Source organism: Bos javanicus, chromosome 24 (genome assembly GCF_032452875.1).
Source record: "Bos javanicus breed banteng chromosome 24, ARS-OSU_banteng_1.0, whole genome shotgun sequence".
Taxonomy (NCBI): domain Eukaryota; kingdom Metazoa; phylum Chordata; class Mammalia; order Artiodactyla; family Bovidae; genus Bos; species Bos javanicus.
Window position 1 is genome coordinate 24,512,584 of NC_083891.1, and position 25,070 is coordinate 24,537,653.

Genomic DNA, 25,070 nt, shown 5'->3' on the forward strand with positions numbered 1-25,070 from the left:
TACATAGGCAAAATGTATGTATGTGCACAAAATCATACCACCACCAGGACCCAGCTTAGGAACCACTTTTAGAAACTCTTGCATCAATGGCCTGAGATAGGTCTTTTATTTTTTTAACACAAAGCTGTCATTTATCGAACAACAACTGTCTGCCAGACACTGACCTACAAAGTGCTGCTTTGCACAGAAAGGGAAGGAAATAATTTACCCCAACAGTCCTGGTTTTATGATTTATCTCAAGTCTCACTTTCTCCCTGAGGTTATACTTATTTCCATCCCACTTCTTCCATTGCTCTTCTCCTAGAACACGTGTGTCTTATTTCTTTATTTACACATTCTCTTTTTCTCTGCACTGTGAGCTCTGAAATACAGGAGTGGCGTCCCAGAGTGTAGCAGAATAACTAATTCCTCAGTACGTATTTTTGAATGAAATAAGTGAATGAATGAGCTGCTATCTCCTAAGTTTTATAGTGAACTACCAGGGTTCACCATACTCAGAAAACGAAGATCATGGCATATGGTCCCATCACTTCATGGGAAATAGATGGGGAAACAGTGGAAACAGTGTCAGACTTTATTTTTTGGGGCTCCAAAATCACTGCAGATGGTGACTGCAGCCATGAAATTAAAAGATGCTTACTCCTTGGAAGGAAAGTTATGACCAACCTAGATAGCATATTCAAAAGCAGAGACATTACTTTGCCAACAAATGTCCGTCTAGTCAAGGCTATGGTTTTTCCAGTGGTCATGTATGGATGTGAGAGTTGGTCTGTGAAGAAGGCTGAGGGCCGAAGAATTGATGCTTTTGACCTGTGGTGTTGGAGAAGACTCTTGAGAGTCCCTTGGACTGCAAGGAGATCCAGCCAGTCTATTCTGAAGGAGATCAGCCCTGGGATTTCTTCGGAAGGAATGATGCTAAAGCTGAAACTCCAGTACTTTGGCCACCTCATGCAAAGAGTTGACTCGTTGGAAAAGACTCTGATGCTGGGAGGGATTGGGGGCAGAAGGAGAAGGGGACGACAGAGTATGAGATGGCTGGATGGCATCACTGACTCGATGGACATGAGTCTGGGTGAACTCCGGGAGTTGGTGATGGACAGGGAGGCCTGGCGTGCTGTGATTCATGGGGTCGCAAAGAGTTGGACATGACTGAACGACTGAACTGACTAACTGACTGACCAGAGTTCACTTTCCAATAATGAGTGTGTGTGATCCACATCAGAAAATACGTCCTTACAAATTCTCATTATATGTACCGTATCCATTTCCTTCCTTTTGCCATCAATAACTTGGAACAACAATAGAGCCATCACCTAAGAGAATTTAAGCTGTTGCACAATCATTTTTGCTGTCCTGTTGCCATATCATCCACAGTATAAATAGCCCTGGCTCCTTTGACCTTCGTCAAGTATTTGCACAAGTTTGAATAATATAAGCTGCTCTATGGCTTTAATTCATTTATAGAGTTAACTCTATTTTTAATGAGTCTTTTTGGGTGTAGACCAAAGAAAAGTGCAATTTCTCAGTCCTCCAGAAAGACAAAATCAGGAAGACACTTATTGGCACTTAGGAAAAGGGAGACGTCAAAGCACTAGCATGTTTCATTAGCATGCCTCTGAAAACACACTTTAGAAATGCAGGGGGGCAAAAACTAATATTTTGAAGATATTGCAGTGCTCATTCCCAGGTCTTCACAGGTGGCTCAATGGTAAAGAGTAGGCCTGCCAATGCAGGAGACATAGGAGACTTGGGTTCAGTCCCTGGGTTGGGAAGATCCCCTGGAGGAGGAAATTCCAGTATTCTTGCCTGGGAAATCCCATGGATAGAGGAGCCTGTCAGGATACAGTCCATGGGCTTGCAAAGAGTCAAACATAAATGAGTGACTGAGCACGTATGCACACAGAGTTCATTCCCAAAGATGTTTTACCTTCCAAAAGTAAAAATAAAACTATTCTAACTAACATATCAAGAACTATTCAAAATACAGTAGTTAATATTGTAATGATAGAGTCATAATTTGAAAAGTTAGTTTTGGTTGAATAGCTTAAGAGAAGCCTGATTTTTTCAGACTCCTCAGTCTTGCTGGTTATTAGCACTTCCCTCCATTAAAGCACTCAGAACTAAAACTGTAAATCAACATTTATTGAAAAACCTTTGACCTTGGCACAATTAGGCTTATGATAGTTCCTCAAGAAATATGTCACAGTCTTTGAAGAACTTACAAATTTCCTTTGTTTAACATGTGTATTGGGTGTAGGGCGACATCCTCCTAGACAACATAAAATCCTGATCTAAGGCATGTATCTTTCTCCTTTTCTTCCTTTTAATTCTTTCACTTCCTCCCTCCTTCACATCTTCTGGCATTCATACATTTTTTACACATGCCAAAGAAGTAATTGCCACATTCTCTCATAATATTCACGCTTTTGTGCTACTAACATTTATTGATTCACTAACATTTCTAATTTCTGCAATAGGCATAAAAGCCCTAGCAATGCTTGAGGCTGTATTATCCCATGTACTGGACACTGGTGTGGCCATAAAGCTATAGGGATGTCACAGTCTAGCCTCAAGGAGCTCACAGATCTGAGTGACACACAAAAGACATTTTAAAAAATTATTTTACTCTTTTATATTAATTTTTATTGGAGTATAGTTGATTTATAGTGTTGTGTTACTTTCTACTGTACAGTGAAGTGAATTGGCTATATGTGATACTTTTGAACTGTGGTGTTGGAGAAGACTCTTGAGAGTCCCTTGGACTGCAAGGAGATCCAACCAGTCCATTCTGAAGGAAATCCGCCCTGGGATTTCTTTGGAAGGAATGATGCTAAAGCTGAAACTCCGGTACTTTGGCCACCTCATGCGAAGAGTTGACTCATTGGAAAAGACTCTGATGCTGGGAGGGATTGGGGGCAGGAGGAGAAGGGGATGACAGAGGATGAGATGGCTGGATGGCATCACTGACTCGATGGTCGTGAGTCTCAGTGAACTCTGGGAGTTGGTGATGGACAGGGAGGCCTGGCGTGCTGCGATTCATGGGGTCACAAAGAGTCAGACACAACTGAGAGACTGATCTGATCTGAGCTGATCTGATACAGATATTCCCTCTCTTTTGGATTTCCTCCCCATCGGTCACCACAGAGCACTGAGTAGAGCTCCCTGTACCATAGAGTAGGTTCTTGTTAGTGATCTATTTATATATAGTATCAATGGTGTATATATGTCAATCCCAATCTCCCAATTCCCAATCTCTCACCCTCCCTTTCCCCTCTTTGTGTCCATACCTTTATTTTCCACATTTGTTTCTATTTCTGTTTTGCAAATAAGTTCATCTGTTTCATTTTTTAGATTCCACATATATGTGTTAATATATGATTTTTTTTTCTCTTTCTGACTTCACTTTGTATAACAGACTCTAGGTCCATCCATGTCTCTAATACACTGTTTCATGACTCGGCAAGTGTAGGATAAAGTCATGCATTTACAGCAGTGGCACAGAGGAGAAGGTCACAAAATAATACTCAGGAAAACTCTCCCTCAGATACATTTTTTAATTATGAAAGAGAAACAGACTCTTTTGGTTCTTGCATAGTCTCCAAAGTCTAACACATGGACCCTTATTTTCAGATTGATATATCTCAAACTCACGTCAACAAGTTTGTCTCCAGTGAGACTATGGGAACCCGAATCTCTGTGTGCAGAACAGATTGGGAGTGAGGGAGAAAGTGTTGGCCATCTTTGGGTTAATTCAGAACTTTCACCAACTCATCACAGGATTCAGACTATGTGAATTTCTTACGGGATTTAATTTTCCAGACAGACCATCCATAATTAAATCATCCCCCAATACACAAACCATGTCCATTTATTGGTAGTTTGCAGGGCTCAGTGGTAAAGAATCCACCTGCCAATGCAGGAGATGTGGGTTCGATCCCTGGATCGGGAAGATCCCCTGGAGAAGGAAATGGCAACCCACTCCAGTATTCTTGCCTGGGCAATCCCACGGACAGAGGAGCTTAGTGGGCTGCAGTCCATGGGTTCGCAAAGAGTCAGACACAACTTAGAAACTAAACAATAAAGCAGGGATAATACAATCCAAATACAATAGAAAAAAGTAGCAGAGCCTTTTTCATGTGTTATTTATTCAATAATATCTATCAGGCATGTGCTGCATTTAATGCAAGAGTTTGACTGTGTGTCTGATTCTGTCTCCAGAGAAGCACTGGCTAAGTTGCTAGATCTTTGCAGAAAGACAGGATGGTAGGATTAAACTAGTGAATTTTAAAAGATTTATGTTTCTTGATTATACTTACTATAAAAATGAAGAAAATGTAAAAAAAAAAATTTCTACAATCCAATGGCAAGAAATACTCATTCAGTGTCATTAAAATGAGGCATCTTTCTTTCAGGTTATATTTTTTATCAACAGCATGTAACTGCTATGTGAATTTGCTTCAAGGAGTAAATATTGCCCAAATATATATTCCAGCAATGCCATACTTCCAAAATATCATTTATTTTGCCAATTTAGATAATTCCATAAAACACTTCAAGAACAGAAATCACATACTTAGAGGCAACTTATGATATCAAGAAATCAAAAACCAGTAGAGAAATGTATAAAATACAAATGGATTTGAAATATATGGAAAAAGCTCTTTCATATTTAAACAAATGGAAATTTAAATTCTAACTAGACAGCAATTTGTTCACCTACCATGTTGGCAAAGGTACAGATGTTAAAAGGGGTGCCATATAATGACATCCATCAACAAGTAAGACACCCATCCTTTGGCTCAGAAATTTCACTTGGAAGAATTAATCCTACAGATAAACCCTGTGTATGTGTGTTGTGTACCCACATGGACACTCAGCAGAGACCTGCTTGTAATAATAGCGGCAAACTTCACCACGCCCCTACTCTCCAGCCCTCTCACCCCTCTCTCACCCAGTCTCCATCTTCTCTCACCTGGACCACAGAAGGAGCATCCTGCCTCATCTTCTTCTTTTCCCTCATTCACTCTCACAACATCATAAAAGCCAGAGCAATGTTTTTAAAACATAGATAACGTCCTGCTGCTGCTAAAACCTCTCCAGTGCCTTTCCGTCATGCTAAAAATAAAATCAACACCACTAATCTGGCTTGTAAAGACCCACCTACCCTGCCTCTGCATGCCCCCGACATCTCCCATGCCTCTCTGGCCCTCACCCTTGGCGTATTTAGACATGGAGGCTGTCTCAAGGTTACTCAGGCACGTCCAGCTCATTAATGCTCTGGAATCTCTGACTGAACCCCTTCCCCTTAGATTTCTCACAATGACCCCTTCTCACCCTTCAAAATTCACCTTCCGTGACAGTCTCGAGTGGCCTTCCCTGATGACCCCAGGTCGAGCCATGGCCAGGCACTCACTTTCTAACACTTGGTCCCTTTAGCTTTCCTCTTTACACTGTCCATCCTCACCTGGCTGTGTTCCTGGGCGTTCCATCGTGTATTTGTACAGATTCTTCTGCTCCTGTCAGTGAAGTTTCGGAGAGCAGGGGTACTGTCAGCTTCATTCGTTGCTTTATTATCAGCAACCAGAGAAGTGCCTGCACATAATAAATGTTTAGTAAATATTCGTTGAGTGAGTGAATCAGAAGGGGATGGAACACATCCCAGGACTCCCCTCAGATGGAGCACAGTGTGGCTGTTGAAAAGAAGGGGATGGTAGGCAATCCAGGGGTTATCCTCTGACCAAGGCTGCACCATCGCACAGATCTGGCCTTGGTCTCCCTCCCAGACCTTATCTCAGATCCTCTGTCCTTGGGCTTCTTGGTGTACTTGCTGTACCCCACATTTGTTATTCCTGCCTCTATACCTGCATCCACCCCTGTGGCTGCCTTGCTCACTCTGTCAGGTCTCTGCTCAAAAGTCATCTGCTCAGAAAGAGCCTCTCTGACCACTGTCAAAATTCCTCACTCTCTCCCTTCCTCTCCATGGACCCCGCTTTATTCTTCTTCCTTGTTGTCGTTGTTTAGTCGCTAGGTCGTGTCTGACTCTTTTGCGACCCCATGGACTGTAGCCTGCCAGGCTCCTCTGTCATGGGATTTCGCATGGGATTTCCCAGGCAAGAATACTGGAGTCAGTTGCCATTTCCTCCTCCAAGGGATCTCCCCAACCCAGGGATAGAACCCTCGTCTCCTGCATTTGCAGCGGATTATTTACCATCTGAGCCACCAGGGAAACCCAGTTTTATTCAACACACTTATCTTTTGAAATAGAAGTGCCTGTTTATTTGTGTCCATGTTGGTTACATGCTTTCCCTGACCACAATATCCTTGATCCTGTTTGTCATGACCTCCCCAACAAGTAGAGCATTGCCTGGCATAGGGTAGCAGCCAAACAGATCTTTGATTGGTGGGGAATGAATAAATGAATGTATTCTTGAGTGCAAAAAAAGCAAAGTACTGAATAGTATGCCCATAGAATGCTATGCCAATTGTATTAAAGAAAATGACCCATATATATAACTTCTCTGGAAGAAAAATCCAAGAAAACAACAGGGCTGGCCTCTGCAGTAGGGAACTGAAAGGTTGAGAGGGATTTGAGGAAAACTTATTCTTCCTGCAGATCATTAGTTTTTACAAGACTGTACTTTTACAAAACATGGCCAATAATTACTTTTTCCAAAAATTATGTCATATTTGACGGTTTTGCAAGTTTATGTATTTGAGGCCAAAAGGAAATCAAAGCGCTCATAAATGTTACTTGAAATGATAAACATTCAATAAGCACACCTTCAGTCATCCTATAAACTTGGCATAGCCCTATGCAGTCTTTTGTTTGGATGTTCATGCAAATCTGTGGTTGCAAAGGATACCTACTGTTCAAAGAGGCATATGTTCCTTAGATATAAAATATGAGAGAAAACCGAGATGTGGATCTCTAGCAGATTAAGATCTTCATAAAGGCAACAAGATCCCTGTGCATTTTATATGCCAGGAAAAGGGCCTCTGGGCCCACGGTACTTTGAATCTGCTTGCAAGGTTGAAATATGCCCTTTTTGTTCAAAAGATAAAAACCCTTTGCCAATAGACTCTCCCCATCCTTGCCTGGGTGATTCGGTCAGTGTTTTTCTGGCTCCATCAAAAATATGTATCTTACTTTCAGAAAATCCACTCTTTGAATATGTGGATTTATAGGGAAAAAATATAAAGGAGTGTCAACTTGCTTTAATTAAGGATCCTTTTAAATAAGAAAAGAATAAATATTTAAAATATGATTCGATACCAAAAAATTATACAGAACTTTCAGGAACACCATCATTGAACACACAGGTACTCGGTAATTACTTGCTGGTTGGATGAACATACCTATTGAAAATCAGTAGAGTGAAATGGATGAGAGCGTGGGTTGGGATCCAGATAGCCCTGTGTTGGGATTCCATCTCTGCCATTCATTAGCTGAGTCTGACCTTCAACAAGTGACTTAACCTCTCAAGGCCTCAGTATTTCTTACAGAAATAAAGTGAATCACTAATGCGACCCTTGTAGTTAGCTGTATTAAATGAAAGCTATAGGCAAATAAAATATATATTTTATCATGTCTTATATTTTATCATGTATTATAATATGTGTTATTTCCTTCATGTAATTTCTGCCTGAATAAGAGCCAGTAATAACAAAACACAAGTTTTGCTATGTTTTCAGAAATATAATATAGGTAACTATACACAAATATTGGCTTCCCCAGAGGCTTAGTGGTAAAGAATCTGCTTGTCAATGCAGGAGATGTGGGTTCAATCCTTGGATTGGGAAGATCCCTGGAGGAGGAAATAGCAACCCACTCCAGTAATCTTGCCAGAAAAATCCTGTGGACAGAGGAGTCTGGTGGGCTACAGTCCATGGGGCTGCAGAGTCGGACATGACTGAGCACAAACACACACATATATATAAATATAATTATATATACATATACGTATAGAGAACCCGCACAATGCCTGGCACGTCGCAAAGTTTGGTTATTGGTGGTTCCTTCTGTGAAAAGTAACACGAAATACTCTTGAGAGTTTGACTTTCATCTTCACATCCACAAAGACCAATTCTGTGAATAACATCCCAGGACATTTCATTGCACTGCACAGAAAAGGGTAAAAGAATTTGTGTTACTGAGATTTTTATGGCTTTAAAATTATGAGAAAACAATTAGCAGGTATGTAAGTGAGTTGTGGCAAGGATTCAACTTGTAACAATGACTAACATCTATTCAGTGTGTGCTGAGCAGTCATTCTTCAGAGTAAATAGTCTGACTTAATATCCTCTCCAAGTTTATTTTATAGAATCACCTGCTTCCTACTTTCTTAATTAAAAAATATTAAATGCAAATGGTTTATGAAATTTCCCAGACTAGAATAGAATAGCAAGGGTTTGGAGTGAGAAAACAAAAATGATACAAACTGCTTCACATTTAGAGACTGAATGAACCCCTCAGATGACCAGAGGTTTCTTCTTGTTCAGTTTTCTGGCTGTTTTTCTCCTTCCTTATAGCATTTTGAGTTTGTTTAATGAAGTTGAGACTTCTCACAAAGGGCCTTATAAACACGTGTTATTAGATTTTAAATCTGATTTGAAAGTGCCTCTCTCTTACTCCCTGTGAGTAAAGTGACCTTTTTAAATGGAGGGAAGTGGGTTTAGATGACAGTAATGATAAATGCGGTCATGTTCACTCAATAAAATAAGGCCCAGTGCATTTGAGGATAAATCAGTGAAATGTACAGCCCCACCTGTCTGTCTCCATCATTCATTTCCACTGTCACTTTCACAGTGGCTGATGGATCACAGTCGCTGTAAAATTAGACAGCCTTTAATCTCATTTCATCCTGATTAGCTTCTCTTTACCCTTTCCCTCTAACTCACTGACTGACACGCTAAAAACTCACACCGGGCTGTATATGAACAGGGAGTACAAACTTCTCTTATGATACTTGCTTGGCAGGGCGAGGCCAGTGTCCACCCCTAGAGAAATGTGGAAGGAAGTGGGCACGTCTTTCTTGTTATTTAAGATAATCAATAATTGCCGTACCCGGTGTCATTTTAAACAGATGTTTTGTCTTGCTCACTGCTTTCTTTATTTTGCTTTCCTTCGGGCTTAATCAGAAGTCAAAGCAATGAGATCTTCTGCAAAACTCAAACACTGATTTCATGGCAACATTTTTCTAATAGATTTGGAGTTTTACATTGATAATCATCTCAAAGGATTTTCTGTGTGTATGTATAGTTTCTTGATTCACAACAATAATTCAGGAATGAAGATGCTGAAAGAGCCAAGAAATATAGCATGCAAGGTTTTAAAACAAGAGTAAAAAACTGGGTAGATAAATGAGAATATCTTCAAGTAGCCTTTATATGAGCATTTCAAAGACCTTGTCTTCCCTTATTTTGAAGGATTCAATAGTTTAGTGCAATAATTTCATTTGTTTGCACAAAGCTTAACAATAGGGGTAATCAAATGAGAAAGAGGCTTAAGAATAAATCACATATTATTTCCTTCACTTAATTTCTGCCTGAATGGGAGCAAGTAAATGACAAGAACAAAACACAACTAGTGTTCTATTTTCAGAGTCTGTGCTTTATTATTAATATAAAGCTGGACTTCCAGTTAAAAAGAAGATAATACAATTTTTATTATTGATAAAATGTGGGCATTGAATTGACCAAAACTGTAAAATAAATATTGTTGTAAGTAAGTTGGTTATAGTCAGTTCTTTTTTTTTTTTTCCCTTGGCTGCTCAGGGTCTTAGTTGCAACATGAGAGCATACGGGATCTAGTTCCCTAACCAGAGATCAAACCCAGATCCCCGGCATTGGGAGTGCGGAGTCTTAATCCCTGGACCACCAGGGAGTTCCCAGTGGCCTCTGTTCTTACACTTATGTTTCATATGAATAGATGCATCCAGGTGAAACAAGCTGTGCTGAGTGTACCCTGACCAGATGACATTATGATAAACCAGAGTAGTACCAGGTCATTCACAGTACACACGGTATACATAAGATATGAGTAGCATAGTTTTGTGCTTGGTATTTTGGAACCAGCAGCATAATGAAAACAATGATGAATTAATTTAAGAAAAGAAAAAAAGGTGTTCAATGCATAACCAGTCACCCAATTTTAGTTGCTCCACAAACTCAACATATACTTTGCCCCGATGGACTCTGAGGAGTGGAGCCTGCAGGAGCTGTGTGGTTTAAAGTGTTTTCCAATGAGATAACTGAAGGTTGAGGGACAGAAGGACATTCCCTAGATAACTCCCTAAATCATTTGACTTAACTCATGGGCCATGAAAATCCAGGGCACACCCAATTTTTACTCAATCCCAGAAATCCAGGATTTCCATGCCAATGCCATCTCCCTTGTGGCTATTAGTTCAGAAACAGTGAATATTCACAGTAAAAGTGAATAACTAATACAAACAATGAAAAACTCCTAAAATCCTTTAATAAGAGGCTTAAGCTATCTGATTTGCTCTTTCTGGAGCTGTGTTATAAGGATTCAAAGCTCTGCCAGTTTCTCCTTATTTTTGTATACATATCTTAGCCAGCATAAGTACATTCTAAGACAAATAGAAGATATTAAAAACAAAGTGAAATGAGAGATATGTATCATCTCAGATAAACTGGGTTATAAGATAGGCTCGTTCTCTCTCTGTCTCCCTATCTCTCTCCCTCCGTCTCTCTCTCTCTCTCTGTCTCTCTCTCTGCCTCCCTATCTTTCTCCCACCACTGGCAAAAGAGTACAGAGTACGAGCTGGCCCTGACTCATATTGATTTCCCACTGCACTGGTTTCTTAAGTGCTCTGTTGATCCGTGTCAAGCAATAAGTTCCCTGGCTGAACATGCATATCACCTCCCCATTTGTCCTCACCTAGATTTAAGGTGCCCATATGATGAGCTGAACAAGGACATCATTTTTCCTACTGGTGTCACTGGGCCCAAACCACACTGCCCGTGGTGTGACAGCTAATGCCATGCACGTTTACAGTCACCATGTGATATAATAATAGCAGAGACGAACACAGCACTGCACACACGGGCTAACAGGGGTGTCCCATTCTGGTCCTGTGTGTCTCCCCAACGAACACGTGCATGAGAACAGATCCAGGGCAACCTGGCTTTGGTGGGTTTTCTGAATCATATTCCCCCTCTTCACAGGCACTGCATTCGGGGCAGAGCAGGGCAAGACGAGGGGAATGGATATTTGTGACATTCCTGACAGTTTTTATCTTTGTTCCAGAAGAGCTCTTAAGCAGATAGATAGAAAATGTGTGATTGTGCTGCTAATGACATTGTACAGGAAATTAAGCGTATACATTTGGAGAAGGCATTAAATCAGCAGGACCTTAATTTAAAAACTTAAAACTGTATGGAAATTCAGCTTGCTCATTGCTGTGGAATAGAAAACAGCCAAGCACCCTGAGTCTGTTTATGGAAAGATTGCCAGCAAGCCAAGTTTGGGCAGAGCAGCTTAATGGCTCCGAGTGGATGCTGGGGGATTTCTTCCGAGACGGAACCCCCAGCCCTGACCGTTGGGGAGTGTCATTCATGGTTTTAGACTGCGATCCCCATCAGCAGGCAGGTGAGGAGAACTTAAGAATCGAAAGCAGCCCGACACGTTGTTCTTGATTGATCTGCGGAATAATATTATGTAAAATTCATCCAAAGGGGTGGGGTTGGCAGTTGCTGGAAACACACTGCTGAGCCCTGTGGACTGGGGGGTGCCCCGCTCTGCTGTCTGTGTGCTCTTCTCCCTTCTGACTTAGTCTCATGTTTTGTGCATTTTGGTGAAAGCACATAACTCATGATCCAGGGTACCAAGTCCTAAGATGAAAATTTTCATATGTCCTTTTTTTTTCCTTTCTCAATTCTAGTCATGCCCTACAACAGTGCCCATCACTGCGTCGTGGAGGTGGAAAACTTCCTGTTTGTGTTGGGCGGAGAGGACCAATGGAACCCTAATGGTAACTATTGAACCACTTAGTAGTAGATGCTCAACAAGTATGTGATGAGAGGTGCTGGTGGCAATCCATCTTGTAATTACCGTGGAAAACATATTTCTGTGCAGCAGGGACAAATGAAGTAGTCGGCGATGGGGGCTGACGATTGGAGGGAGGGTCAACCGTTGAGCTGACAGAGGACGGTACGCAGCAGTGCGTTCACTCATGGACTGTCTGGGGATTTGGCTTCGCCGTGACGCCCAGCCCCATCTCCTTATCCATCCCCTGAGGAATGCCCCCAGCATAAGCCCAGACTCCCTGGAGGCAGGTAGCAAGTGGCAGCTATGAAGAATGCTCACCACCTTCTCCACCAATTTTCTCCCGTTTTATCAGGATAATAACACACAGTTTCAATAAGTAAACATCATCTGCCGTCGTGCTGAAGATAACCTTAGCTGAAGTTCCTCTGCAGCCTTTATTACTTAAAGCCTATTCGGGCTACAGCATCTTTTGCAAGGGCTTCGTCCACAGATTATCCACCATCTTCCCTGTTGATGCAATTACTCTGTAATTGTGTCAAAGAGAGAAACTAAACATTTGAATACCCTTCCCAAACCCAACATGGGGAGAACACTGCACCTTGCTGCGCCTTGCAGAACACACAAAAGTATCAAGATATTTTTGGAAACCTTGCACGTGAAGGAGGGGTTGCATTGTAGCCTTCTCTGTAACAGAGATCATTATGACTGAGAAACCATAAAACAGCTTGCAGGTACACATTTTTACTTTAAAACCCCAGAACAGCCAGCTGAAATTACATATACTGCATATATTTTATGGTGAATGTTCTCTTTTAGCATCTGCACCAAGGCAAATTATAGAAAATTGTTACATCTGTTCATTCTAGAAAATCTTAAAGGAAAACAGCCCAGGCTACCCTCCAAGAATATTTCTTTGAAGAGAAAGGGACAGTCTTTCCCAAGATCTGCCTTGTTGGCTCATATCTTTCAGTGTTAGAAAGACAGTTTCTGGGCTTTGGGGAGAAACAGATTTGGATCAGGAACAAAAATGTTATTTATTATGTCTTTTCTAACTTCTCTTTGCAATGACGGATTCCATATGTTACCAAAAACAAACAAACAAACAAAAAAGCCCTGGTAGATATATAATCCATGATGAACTCTCCTGTTTAACCTCTTCTTCCCTGGAAGTGATTTGAACAGAGTGGAACTTTTGTAAGAGAAAAGAGTGCACAGCAGGCAGGTTTATCTAAGAAAGAACGTGCAGAATTGTTTTTTGAAAGCCAGATGAAAATTAACACATGACAAGGGAAGGCTGGGAGGTCTTGTTCCTAATGACGTTAGTGATAGACTGCTTTGTAATACTCTAATATAAATGCCTATATTCTGTCATGCCCCAACTTACAGAGAACCAGTTTACATTTGTCACTTACCAATATTAACTCCCCCAGAAAAACTGCCCATGGGAGATTTCCTTTCCTTTCTTCTTCCTTCCCCTCTACCACTGGCTAAAAACTGCCACTCCTTGCCCCCACTTTATCACTCAAGAGATAGACAACAATCATGTCTGGTGACTGGACATCATAAGAAAAAAGAGAGAGAAATGGAAGAGTTACAAGAAAATGGAAAAGATGAGAAGAAACTAAAGAAGTGAAGAGTAATCCAGAATTCCATTGCCTGTGGCCACCCCCTCAGGCGTCTAAGTAGGGTCAATGAAAGGCACAGGAGAAAATAACTGTCTTCATTTTATCTCACTCTCCTCACTCTACCTCACTCATTCCTTCTGAGATTTATTATCCCCTCTGCACATCCTTTGCCAACTTCAGAACATCTTTCTTCTTTTTATCTCCTCATCCTTCATCCTAGCCTCTTTTCCATACCACCGACTTTGCCTCTGAAAGCTCTTTCTTCAGTTCCCATCAACATCACACGAGTGGTTAGCTCAGCCTTTTCTCTGAGTGACGGTCACTACCATTTACCACTAATAAGCAAAGCCGATTGCTGATTTCTACCACCAGTGCTCAGCGTGTGCAGGTCCTACGCCCCATTGCTGAAAGGAGGCACATGTCTTCCTCCAAATGGAAATTCTAAACCAAGCATCACAGAGAAACATTCTTATTTGTGGTGGGTGTATTCTACATTCCTCTTAAAAACATTCATCTTTGGATATATTTGGGAATTAATCTTGGAACATGACTATCAAGAATGACTTTTTCTACAGGGAAATGATTGTAAATTCTACAAAAACTTGATTACAAACCAACTCTAGACATAATCCTTCCTTGATTTGGAGCCTCCCTTTGTGAAATCCAAGTATTTGGAGTCATACTTACTTCTGGCACTCTTAGATCTTTCTGTAATCCCCAACTCTTCCTGTAATCCCCAAATAAAACTTGATTTGACACCCAACCAGGCGATCCAAACCCTGCCATGCAATCCTTGGAACTCATGATTGCATATCAACAATATCCCTATAATCCTTAAACTCTCGCCAAATGTCCCTTCAGCTTCTTTTCTAATCAAAGTCTGACTGTTTTCTGGGAGGACTATTAGTCCAGCCACTCTGTCCAATGAGGACTGTGTTCGGTCCCCCACCTTTGCTCTTATGCTCCATATTATTGGAGGCAGGTAGCTTTTCTATTTCTCTATTCACTCTCACGTGCTTTAAACTCACCACTTTAAAGGGTGTCTTCAGATTTTACTTCCTGCTGCCCTTGTATGTAGCAGCTCCCCAGTATTATTACGGAGATGCCACCTCCTTCACATTTTCGTTGTCCATCATCCCTTCATGTCCATGCGTGCTAAGTCACTTCAGCCATGTCCAATTCTTTGTGACCCCATGGACTGTAGCCCACCAGGCTCCTCTGTCCATGGAATTCTCCAGGCAAGAATACTGGAGTGGGTAGCCATTCCCTTCTCCAGGGGATCTTCCCGACCTAGGGATCAAACCCAGGTCTCCTGCATGGCAGGCAGATTTTTTACCATCTGAGCCACCAGGGAAGTTCCTCATGTCCATACTTCCCTCCTCACTGAGCTTATAGTCTATCGCCCACCCTTATAGTCACATTAGTGCACAAACCTGCAGCCCTTGTGTCCATCTCTCCTATTATTCTTGCCTGGTAAAGCCCTGGTCCTGGTTCAGCCCAACTCTTTCCATCTCTCTCCTCCCCTTGAGCAACTAAATGGAGACATAGAAAATCATACAGCCATGCTAGCTACTAGCGAACACTACTAAATTTCCCTGGTCAATACACTCTTCCACCCTCTGGGTTAATTATTTGACACCTTCTCTTTCCTCGGATACTTCTTTCTCCAAAATCTCCTTCCTCACTCTCAGCTGATAGCCTTGCTTCATAGTCCAATGAGAATAGAAGCAATCAAACAGTAAAATCTTCATCTTGCTACTACCAAATCCATTGCTACCCAGATTTTTTTTTTTAAGATTTTTGGATGTGAACTATCTTAAAAGTCTGTATTGGATTTGTTACAATACTGCTTCTGTTTTATGTTTTGGTTCTTTGACCTCGAGTCATGTGGGGTCCCAGCTCCCCGACCAGGGATTGACCCACCACCCCCTGCATGCAAAGATGAATCTTGACCATGGGACCACCAGAGAAGTCCCACTACCCATATATTTTAGGTAAATATATCCCTCTTATTGGGCTTCCCTGGTAGCTCAGATGGTAAAAGAATCAGCCTGCAATGTGGAAGACCTGGGTTCGATCCCTGGGTTGGGAAGAGTCCCTGGAGAAGGAAATGGCAACCCACTCCAGTCTTCTTGCTTGGATAACACCATGGACAGAGGAGCCTGGTGTCCATGAAGTGGCAAAGAGTCGGACACGACTTAGCACAGCAGCAGCCATCCCTCCTATTATTATTTCTGCTCCAACCTGAAGTCTACTCCTCATTCCCTTTTGCCTCCTCAAGTACTTTGGAGTACTTCTGAATTTAAAAACATGACCAACAACCAAATAAAAATTTCTCTTGATGCTGCATCTTCCAGCTATCATCTTCATCTTTTTATGCCAAAAGCCCTAAAAGCTTTGCCTGTCCTCTTGCCTCTGCTTTCTTATATCTTAGCCTCTCCTGAGGAGTCCCCCCTTAGGCTTTCATCCCCTCCTGTCCACTGTGTAAACAAGGCTTGTCATGGTCACTGCCAAGTTTCCAAATCCCATGGTCAGTTCTCCATTCCTCACTCCTCTATCTGACATGGCTTCCAAACTCCCACCACACTTTCCTTCCTACTTCTGACAGTTCCTTTCCTTTGCTGATTTTTCTTCTTCTCCCCCAGAGTTCATTTCCAGGACTCTTTATCTTCCATTTCCATACCCTCTCACTAAAGATTTTCATCCTGTTCTATGATTTCAAACAATAACTCAGTCTCAGTTAGCCAGTGGCCTATGAGCCACTTTCACTTTGAGATCCCATAGGATTCTGCAGATTAAGTCCAAAACAAAATTCATGGCTTCCCTCCCTAGCCCTCAACTATTCCTGCCTGGTCTTCCCCACCTCAGCAAACTGCATGACATTCCAACCAGTTGTCGTTATTGTTGTTGTTTTAGTTGCTAAGTCACGTCCAACTCTTTTGCAAACCCATGGGCTACAGCCCGCCAGGCTCTTCTGTCCATGGGATTTCCCAGGCAAGAATAGTGGAGTTGGTTGCCATTTCCTTCTCCAGGGGATAGTCCCAGATCAGTGATCAAACCTACGTCTCCTACATTGGCAGGCAGATTCTTTACCACTGAACCACCAGAGAAACCCCTCTGACCAGATACTATGGCTAAAATTCTGACAGTCATCTTTAATTATTCACCTTTTCTTACACCAATGCTCAGTCTATCAGAAAATTGTATTGGCTGTGCCCAAACAGTAGATCCCAATATGGCCATATCTTGCCTCCACCTTCATTCAAGCCAGCTCTTGCCTTGATTGTTGTGATGGCACCCACTTCCAGAGCAGCCCTTCTGCAGTCTTTCTGTTACACAGCAGCCAGAGTGGTCACGGTAAGAGAGAAGTGAGGCCACATTCCTTGTTGGCTCAAAACCTTCCGGTGACTTCCTAATGTTCTTAGAAGAAAAGACAAAAATCAACATCAGTCCACAAGGCACACTGTGTCCAGACCTTCATATACTTCTGACTTCTGTCCAAGTAGCCCCTGCAGTCTTGCTGGTTTTGAACCCATGGCCAGCCCAGGGAGAGGTTATGCTCACTTTGCCTACTGTCTGAGACTCTAATTCTGCAGATATTTGCATGACTTTCAGAGTGTATCTGTGAACAGGTGCCCATAGTACTGAAACTGAGTTTCCCTTTATCGATCCCCCCTTCATTTTTCTTTATAACATTCATCTTCACTTGATGAATTTACAAGTTTGTATTTATTTCCTTGTAAGTACTGGAACTTTGTCTTTTTTGTTTACCAATATAGTCCCAGACCTAGAATAGGTAAGACACATAGTGGGTACTCAGTGTGTATTTGTGCAATTAATAATTGTGTGGTGTATTCATGCCTGTGTGAGTGCATGTACACACACACGCACACACACACTCCTATCTGTTTATTCCTGCAGTGAATTTTAGTACCTATATTTCAAGGGTTAGTTCCACATATATTAACAAAAAACAGACTTTTAGAGTTAAGACCTCAGGTATTTTAGATGATTATCATCTCAAATGGTACAAAGAAAATGTAACACACTCTTTGCTTGTATTTCTTGCTTTGGTGTCAATCTGTATGTACAATAAGGTTCATTTTGACACATTGGAGACATTACTATGCTTCTTAGGCTCAACAGAGGAAATAACCTGGTTATTAAATAACCAGCTCTGAGGTCTCATGTTTCACATTTCAGCAAACCTACCTGCTACAGCAACTGTGTGCTCCCCAAATGCAAAAGCAGAACTTACTTGACACACATAGGCTACAACTGATTTCGTATGCAAACTCTTATTGTAGTGAGAGCTATCATTTCCATGGAGACAGAGTGGTCTCTACCACTGCTAGAATTCTTAAATTTGATTTTAAAAAAATCAAAAAGACTTTAACCAGAGATATCACTCAAGGTAGTCTCTGGAACTGATTATGATTAGATAATAACTTCATGTTTTTAAAACGCAAATACAGAAACACAGAAATTTTACCCTAACTTTGGGATAAAACTAGTTTGATAAACATATCTGCTTTTATTATTATGGTTGACTTATGTTTATTATTACTTTCACTTCACTATTTTTATACTAACTCATCCCCCCCAAAAAAAGTAGAGGAGAAAAGAAGAAAAAGGAGAAAAATATTTAAAATGGCACATAGACTTTTGTTCTGACTCCTCATTCTCATACTATGTTAGATAGTCCCCCTAACTTTCATCTGTTTGTTAAACCAGAGAACAGGGGCATCTTATAAAACACTATTCAATGTACAAAACAACAAAGGAATCTTAAGTTTTAAGTGTCTCAAATATATCTTTACAGGAAAACACAGTACGAATTTTGTCAGCCGATACGACCCCCGATTTAATAGCTGGATACAACTTCCGCCCATGCAAGAACGGTAAGTGTTTATATCTCTTGTGTCTGAAACATTTGTGGCCGCTTGACCTCAAGGAAGGATACTGAATGATTTCCCATGATAAGGTATGCTAAGCAAAGCCAATGAATGACACTGGAGGCAAAATACAAAACTGGCCTGGCCAACTGTGATTAACTGCCTCATTAACTCGATGGAGAAAAATAATAGGTCAAGTATTTGTTCCAATGTAGGAAGAAAGAATTTATATAACTTGTCTTCCTTGGTTTTTTTTTTTTTCACATTAAAGTTTACTTTTTTATTGAAGTATCGTTGCTGTGTAATATTATATAAGTGTACAATATAAAAAAATCACAATTTTTAAAGGTTACACTCCATTTGTAGTTTTAAAATATTGGCTATGTTCCCTGTGTTGTATAATAGATCTTTGTAACTTATTTTATACTTAATAATTTGTACTTCTTAATACCCTATCCCTATCTTGCCCCTCCCCACTTCTCTCTGCCAATTGGTAACCACTGGTTTGTTCTCTGTATCTGTGAGTCTGCTGCTTTTTTGTTATATCCACTAGTCTGTTGCATTTTTTGGATTCCACATGTACGTGACATCATATGGCATTTATCTTTGTCTGACTTATTCACTTAGCATAATGCCTATCCATGGCTTGTCTTCCTTTTCCATGCTGCACTAGTTTTTTTGACAAGCAGAGCTACAATTTCATGGCTATTCCACTCTTCACAGTTGTAATTTATTCAAATCTTATCACTGAAATATAGAACACCATTCCCACAATGTATGTATTTTGATGCAGATATTTCCATATTAAAGTTTCCAAGTCTCACTACCTCGAATTCCTTAGGTCTACTTCCTCAAACATCTCCCCATCAGACGTTTAAAAATAGGTGATTTGCTATCTAATGAAAAGTCAGTTTTGCAAGGTGTCTTCTCATTTCTAATGTATGCCGTGTTTATCTCACCAAAGTTTTCTAACATCGAAGGACAATAAGGCAACTGTGTTTGTACACATTCAGTTCTCCTGACTATTACTTAGGCAGGAGGCCATGTCGTAATATATACATGCAAATTCACATACTAAATCTTGAACACTTGGTTCTTTTCGAATAATGTCTCAACATCCTCATGAACAAATTCTCTGATATAATAGTAACAATAAGCTGCAACGTATTTTCTCTTCTCAATTGAACCAAGAAATAAATTTTGTTCTTATTCCTTCATAACCTTAACATCCCCTTTTTTAAACATTCAATCAGATTACACTGTTGTTCTGTCACTAAGTCATGTCCAACTGTTTGCAACCCCATGGGCTGGAGCACACCGGTTCTTCTGTCTTTCACTATCTCCACCGTCTTGGAATTTTCTCAAATTCATGCCCATTGAGTCGATGATGCTATCTAACCATCTCATCCTTTGCCACCCACTTCTCCTTTTGCCTTCAGTCTTCCCAGAATCAGAGTCTTTTTCAGTGAGTCAGCTCTTCGCATCAGGTGGGCAAAGTATTGGAGTTTCGCTTTGGCATCAGTGCTTCCAATGAATATTCAAGACTGATTTCCTTTAGGATGGACTGGCTTGATCTCCTTGCAATCCAAGGGACTCTCAGGAGTCTTCTCCAGCACCACAGATTACACTGAGATCAAGTTAAATCCTTAATCATGAATTCCAAGTTAAAAAAATTCAAATCATACCATTCACTCAAAAAGGTACATTACTGCCAAAAGAGAGTAAGAATTTCTGCTGTAAACTTAGTATCTAATGTCCCATTCCATATAAGGATATTGAAACTCTCTTTCAAGGGACTAAACATTATACGCTGAAAACGACATTTTAGTCATTTTCAAGGCACAATATAGTCTAAGGACCACAGAGAGGACTGTCTAATTCAAAGGTACCTCAAGGGATTATTCTGGCTCAGTTAATATCTTGACAAATTTCTCAATCCTCCTGTTGTGTATACATGTATATATAAAAGCTTCCTAAGAGAAGAGCTTCTTTCCTGGAGAAAGCTTCTTTCTCCAACATACCTTATTTCTCTCCTTTTGGGGTTATTTTCTGGTTGCTGTTATTGTTAGCTGTATCACTTTAACCTTTGATCTAAACTGTTCCAAAAGTTTTATTTAAAAAAAATAAAATATACATCAAAACATGTTTGAGATGTCAGCATCTCATCACCATGGTCTCCTTTGCTGGGGGCTGTTCACCACAATAATTAACCTTCATGCCTTGGGTTTGGGAGGCATAACTCACGTCGCGGTCAATTATCTCACTGTAGAGCCCCTAAGGATGAGAAGTATTGCTGCAAAACCTAATTAGTAATTTTTTTAAATGTGTATTGTTTACTTGATATTCTATAATGACTTCCTCGGAGGCACTATAGCCTATCAGGGCAGGGTCCTACTTAGACAATTTTTAGCAGCTCATTGACCTGATAAAAAGACCTGCCATGGTCTGTCGGCGCCCGGCAGCCACCGTTGACAGGATGGACTGTTTAACGTTTCTTTCCAAGTCATTATGGTATATCATGTCAGGTCCCTAGTAAAAGAAGTTTTTTTTTAGATTTCGAACAATCAACTCGATAGACCAAATAAAGAGCTCCTTCCCGAGCTGAATGGGAAAAGGCAGACCTCACAAATGCCCAGTCAATCTTCTAGCTCCATATCTCCTATGGGTTGGTTGACCTGGGCAGCAATCCATAACTTAAAATGAAATTCTTCTGTCATTGCCAAGCTTCCATTCACCCAAGCAAGTACAGTTAGCTACCAGTGTGGTTTAATTGGTGATTAAACAAAGAAGGAAAAAAATTGAAAATATATGAGATACTCTTCAGATTAGAAAAGAGATTTCTTGAGATATTTAATTGAGTTAGCTCTGCATTGTATAGATCATGAATCAGACTCACCGGAAGTTCCCCACCTCCCTCCTTCCCTTCTGCTCGTGTGCTCAGTCCTTTCAGTCATCTCCGGCTCTTTGCAGCCCCATGGATTGTAGCCCGCCAGGCTCCTCTGTCCATGAGATTTTCCCAGCAAGGATACTGAAGTGCACTTCTAAGTTCTCCTCCAGGATATCTTCCCGACCCAGGGGTTGAACCTGTGTCTCCTGTATCTCCTACATTGCAGGCGGGTTCTTTACTGCTGAGCCACCAGGGAATTCCCCTTATACCCTCGGCTGCTGCCAAACTGCTGAGAAGTTGTTACTATGCTGAGAAGTTACCAAACAGATTAAGAATAATGGAAACACATTGAAAGTCACCTCTAGGGTCACCCACTCTTACAGAGCTGGCTGGGCAAATTCCTCAGATATCTTGCCTCATCAGAACTTCCAAAGGAGTATAATGAACGTGCAGAACACCCTCCCAGTTCATCAAGGAAATGGGCACATGACCTCCAGGCTTACTCAGCCATAGGTCAACTCATGAATTGTATGTGTGCTACCAAGAGGTTGCCGACAGAAGGGGTTAGACAAAGTACAAAGATAAATGTACAGCTCAAGAGTTGTTTTGGTCTCAGATTTAGGATGTGATTCTTCAGTAAGAAGAGGGCAAAAATGAACGATTGGATCAATAAAAATGCTTTGGTGATTTCAATTTTGTTTTCAAGAAAAAGTAGACATTTTAGGTGTTATTCTTATGGAAATACTACCTGCTAGCTAGTCTAGGCGGAGAAGGCAATGGCAACCCACTCCAGTCCTCTCGCCTGGAAAATCCCATGGGTAGAGGAGCCTGGTGGGCTGCAGTCCATGGGGTCGGGAAGAGTTGAACACGACTGAGCGACTTCCCTTTCCCTTTTTCCTTTCATGCATTGGAGAAGGCCATGGCAACCCACTCCAGTGTTCTTGCCTGGAGAATCCCAGGGACGGGGGAGCCTGGTGCGCTGCCGTCTATGAGGTCGCACAGAGTCGGACACGACGGAAGCGACTTAGCAGCAGCAGCAGCAGCTAGTCTAGGAAATAAAAAAGAGAAAAAAGAGAGGGTGGGGAGGGAAGGAAGGATAGAGGGAGGGCGGGAGAAAGGAAAACCACTTGGGAGGCACCAGTAACAAAGCTTAAGTTTCACAGAGTAAGTGAAAAGCAGGAAGCATGTACATCAAGGAAGTTTCCAAATTTAAATACTTTGTTTCTAGCAGCCTTACAAGAAACAATATTCTGTTTGACAAAATCTGGTATTTTTAACCTGATGGTAAAAGTCAAAAGTTGAAACAGGTTTGATGCATGATACTGGATGCTTGGGGCCGGTGCACTGGGATGACCCAGAGGGATGGTATGGGGAGGGAGGAAGGAGGAGGGTTCAGGATGGGGAACACATGTATACCTGTGGTGGATTCATTTCGATATTTGGCAAAACTAACACAATATTGTAAAGTTTAAAAATAAAATAAAATTTTAAAATAAATAAATAAAATGTAAATAAATAAATAAAGCCAAAAAAAAAAAAAAAGTTGAAACAGAGGTAGTGAAAGAAAGTGTTAGTGGCTCAGTCCTGTTGGACTCTGAGACCCCATGGACTAAAGCCCGCCAGGCTCCTCTGTCCATGGGATTCTCCAGACAAAAATACTGGAGTGGGTTGCCACTGCCTACTCCAGGAGATCTTCCCAACTGAGGGATCAAACCCACATCTCCTATGTCTCCTGCACTGCAAATGGATTCTTTACCCAGTGAGCCATCAGGGAAGCCCTCTCAGTATGCCTCTTGAGGATATGAACTGACCACCTTACGCTTCAGAAAAAGCTTGTAAAAATCTGTCCTATACACAGGTTCAAAGTGTATTTGTAGAGGGCATCAATAGTCATTTTAAAATTATCGCAATTCATTGAATATCGTCTCTGGCATTGGGACAGGAGGTGGCGGGGTGGAGGAGGGAGAGAGAAACAACTTGAAATACAGATAGTGTCATTCCATTAAAAAGTCTTCAATAAGCTTCCTTTTGCCCCCAAATAACGTAGCCTAATCAGGTGTGCTCTTCATGTGGGGAGGAGGGGCAGGAAGCATTCCCAGGAGAGACCTGGTGTGGTGAAATTTTAGCCGCAAGCAAATGTTCACAGTTGCTGATAGACCATTAACTACCCAGTGTTTCTATAATGCATTTCATGAATTCTCACTTTGGGCATGCAAGGGAATAAGTCAGAGACTCAGAACCTTAGCTATTAAAATTTCTACACAAAAATGCACTTTTCATCAGGAAATGAAACCTACTGATTTTTTTTCCCCCATTCGGAACCTAACAGTGACACTGTGTGGATAAAGCTAGGAGTACACACGGAACATCACATTGGGAATGTCGGGGATAGAAAGACAGTTCTGACAGCTCCCTCGGGTGAGGAGAGGAAGGAAGGAGCAAGATCAGAAAGAGGGAGAAATTAAACTGTGGACAAGATAAAAGGAGTTCACACTGCCAGAAGAAGATCTTTCTCTGATTCTCCACTACCTAAACTTAATTTAATAGAGAGTTTCATGCTTGTTATGACTAGCATTTTTTCTCTTCTAGACCAGAATATAGTACATATAATACACAGAAGAACTTAGAATATAGTATATTGCAACTAACATGGTCCAAATTATGGAACTGGCCCGCTGATGATGGTTCGTTAGTAAAATTACTAACTTAATTGTTTCAGAGGCTCCAAAACTTGCAATGGATTCATACAGAAGAGGTATATTGACCTACCCTGTGTCAATGATGCAAAGAAATATCTGTTTAGCACAAATTTTCGTAGACATGTCAGTCTTCTCAACGAAATATTTTAACTTGAGAAGGTAAAAGCACTAGTAAAGCAACCTCGACCCATCATATTCAATGAGAGCAACTGAAATCTGGTTAGAAAAATGGAAGGAACTAGGGGTCTACCTATGTGCACTTAATTTTGCTATTGTTTTTAAACCTAATTTTATGTTTAGATGAGTTTTTACATCCTTATACCAAGAAATTTCAAATTTTCAGGTTTTCAATTCCTTTAATAATCTGATTAAAAATTCCCCTCAAAATCTTTTTCTCCAAACATATGCCTCCAAAAAAATGCACATTCACAACATATATGTACACATATTTATAATATATTGGAGAAGAAAATGGCAACCCACTCCAGTATGGTTCCCTGCGAAATCCCATGGACAGAGGAGACTGGTGGCTACAGTCCATGGGGTCACAAAGAGTCAGACATGACTTACAACTAAACAAAAGCATTGTGTGTGTGTGTGTGTGTGTGTGCATATTCACTATATATATATATATAATTTTATTTAAAAGACTTTTTTACAATTTCAGAGCTTCACATACCCCTCAGAAGACATGGCCCAGGTTAGCAGCAAACTTTATTTAGTGAAATCTATCTCACCTGTTCTTCATTCTCCTTTGTAACATTCTCTATTTTTCCATTATTGCTCTCTTCATCATCTTTCTGAGTTTTCTACAGCACACATTTATGTCAAGAAAATATAGGAAAAAAATAGCCAAAATACTACTCTCAAATAAACAATGATGCTAACAAGTCCAGGACTATCCAGAAAAACTGAACTTGATATTCCAGCAATCCCATTCTTGCATATACA

At 40.9% G+C, this 25,070-nt stretch overlaps 1 protein-coding gene across 1 annotated transcript in view; it reads left to right on the forward strand.

Annotated features, from left to right (window-relative positions):
• KLHL14 (kelch like family member 14) overlaps positions 1-25,070 on the forward strand; it is a 111,646-nt gene that overhangs the window by 75,831 nt on the left and 10,745 nt on the right. Inside the window, exons 3-4 of the mRNA XM_061399652.1 lie at positions 11,907-11,996; positions 18,461-18,539. Coding sequence (XP_061255636.1) covers positions 11,907-11,996; positions 18,461-18,539 — 169 coding nt within the window. The remainder of the gene's footprint in view (positions 1-11,906; positions 11,997-18,460; positions 18,540-25,070) is intronic.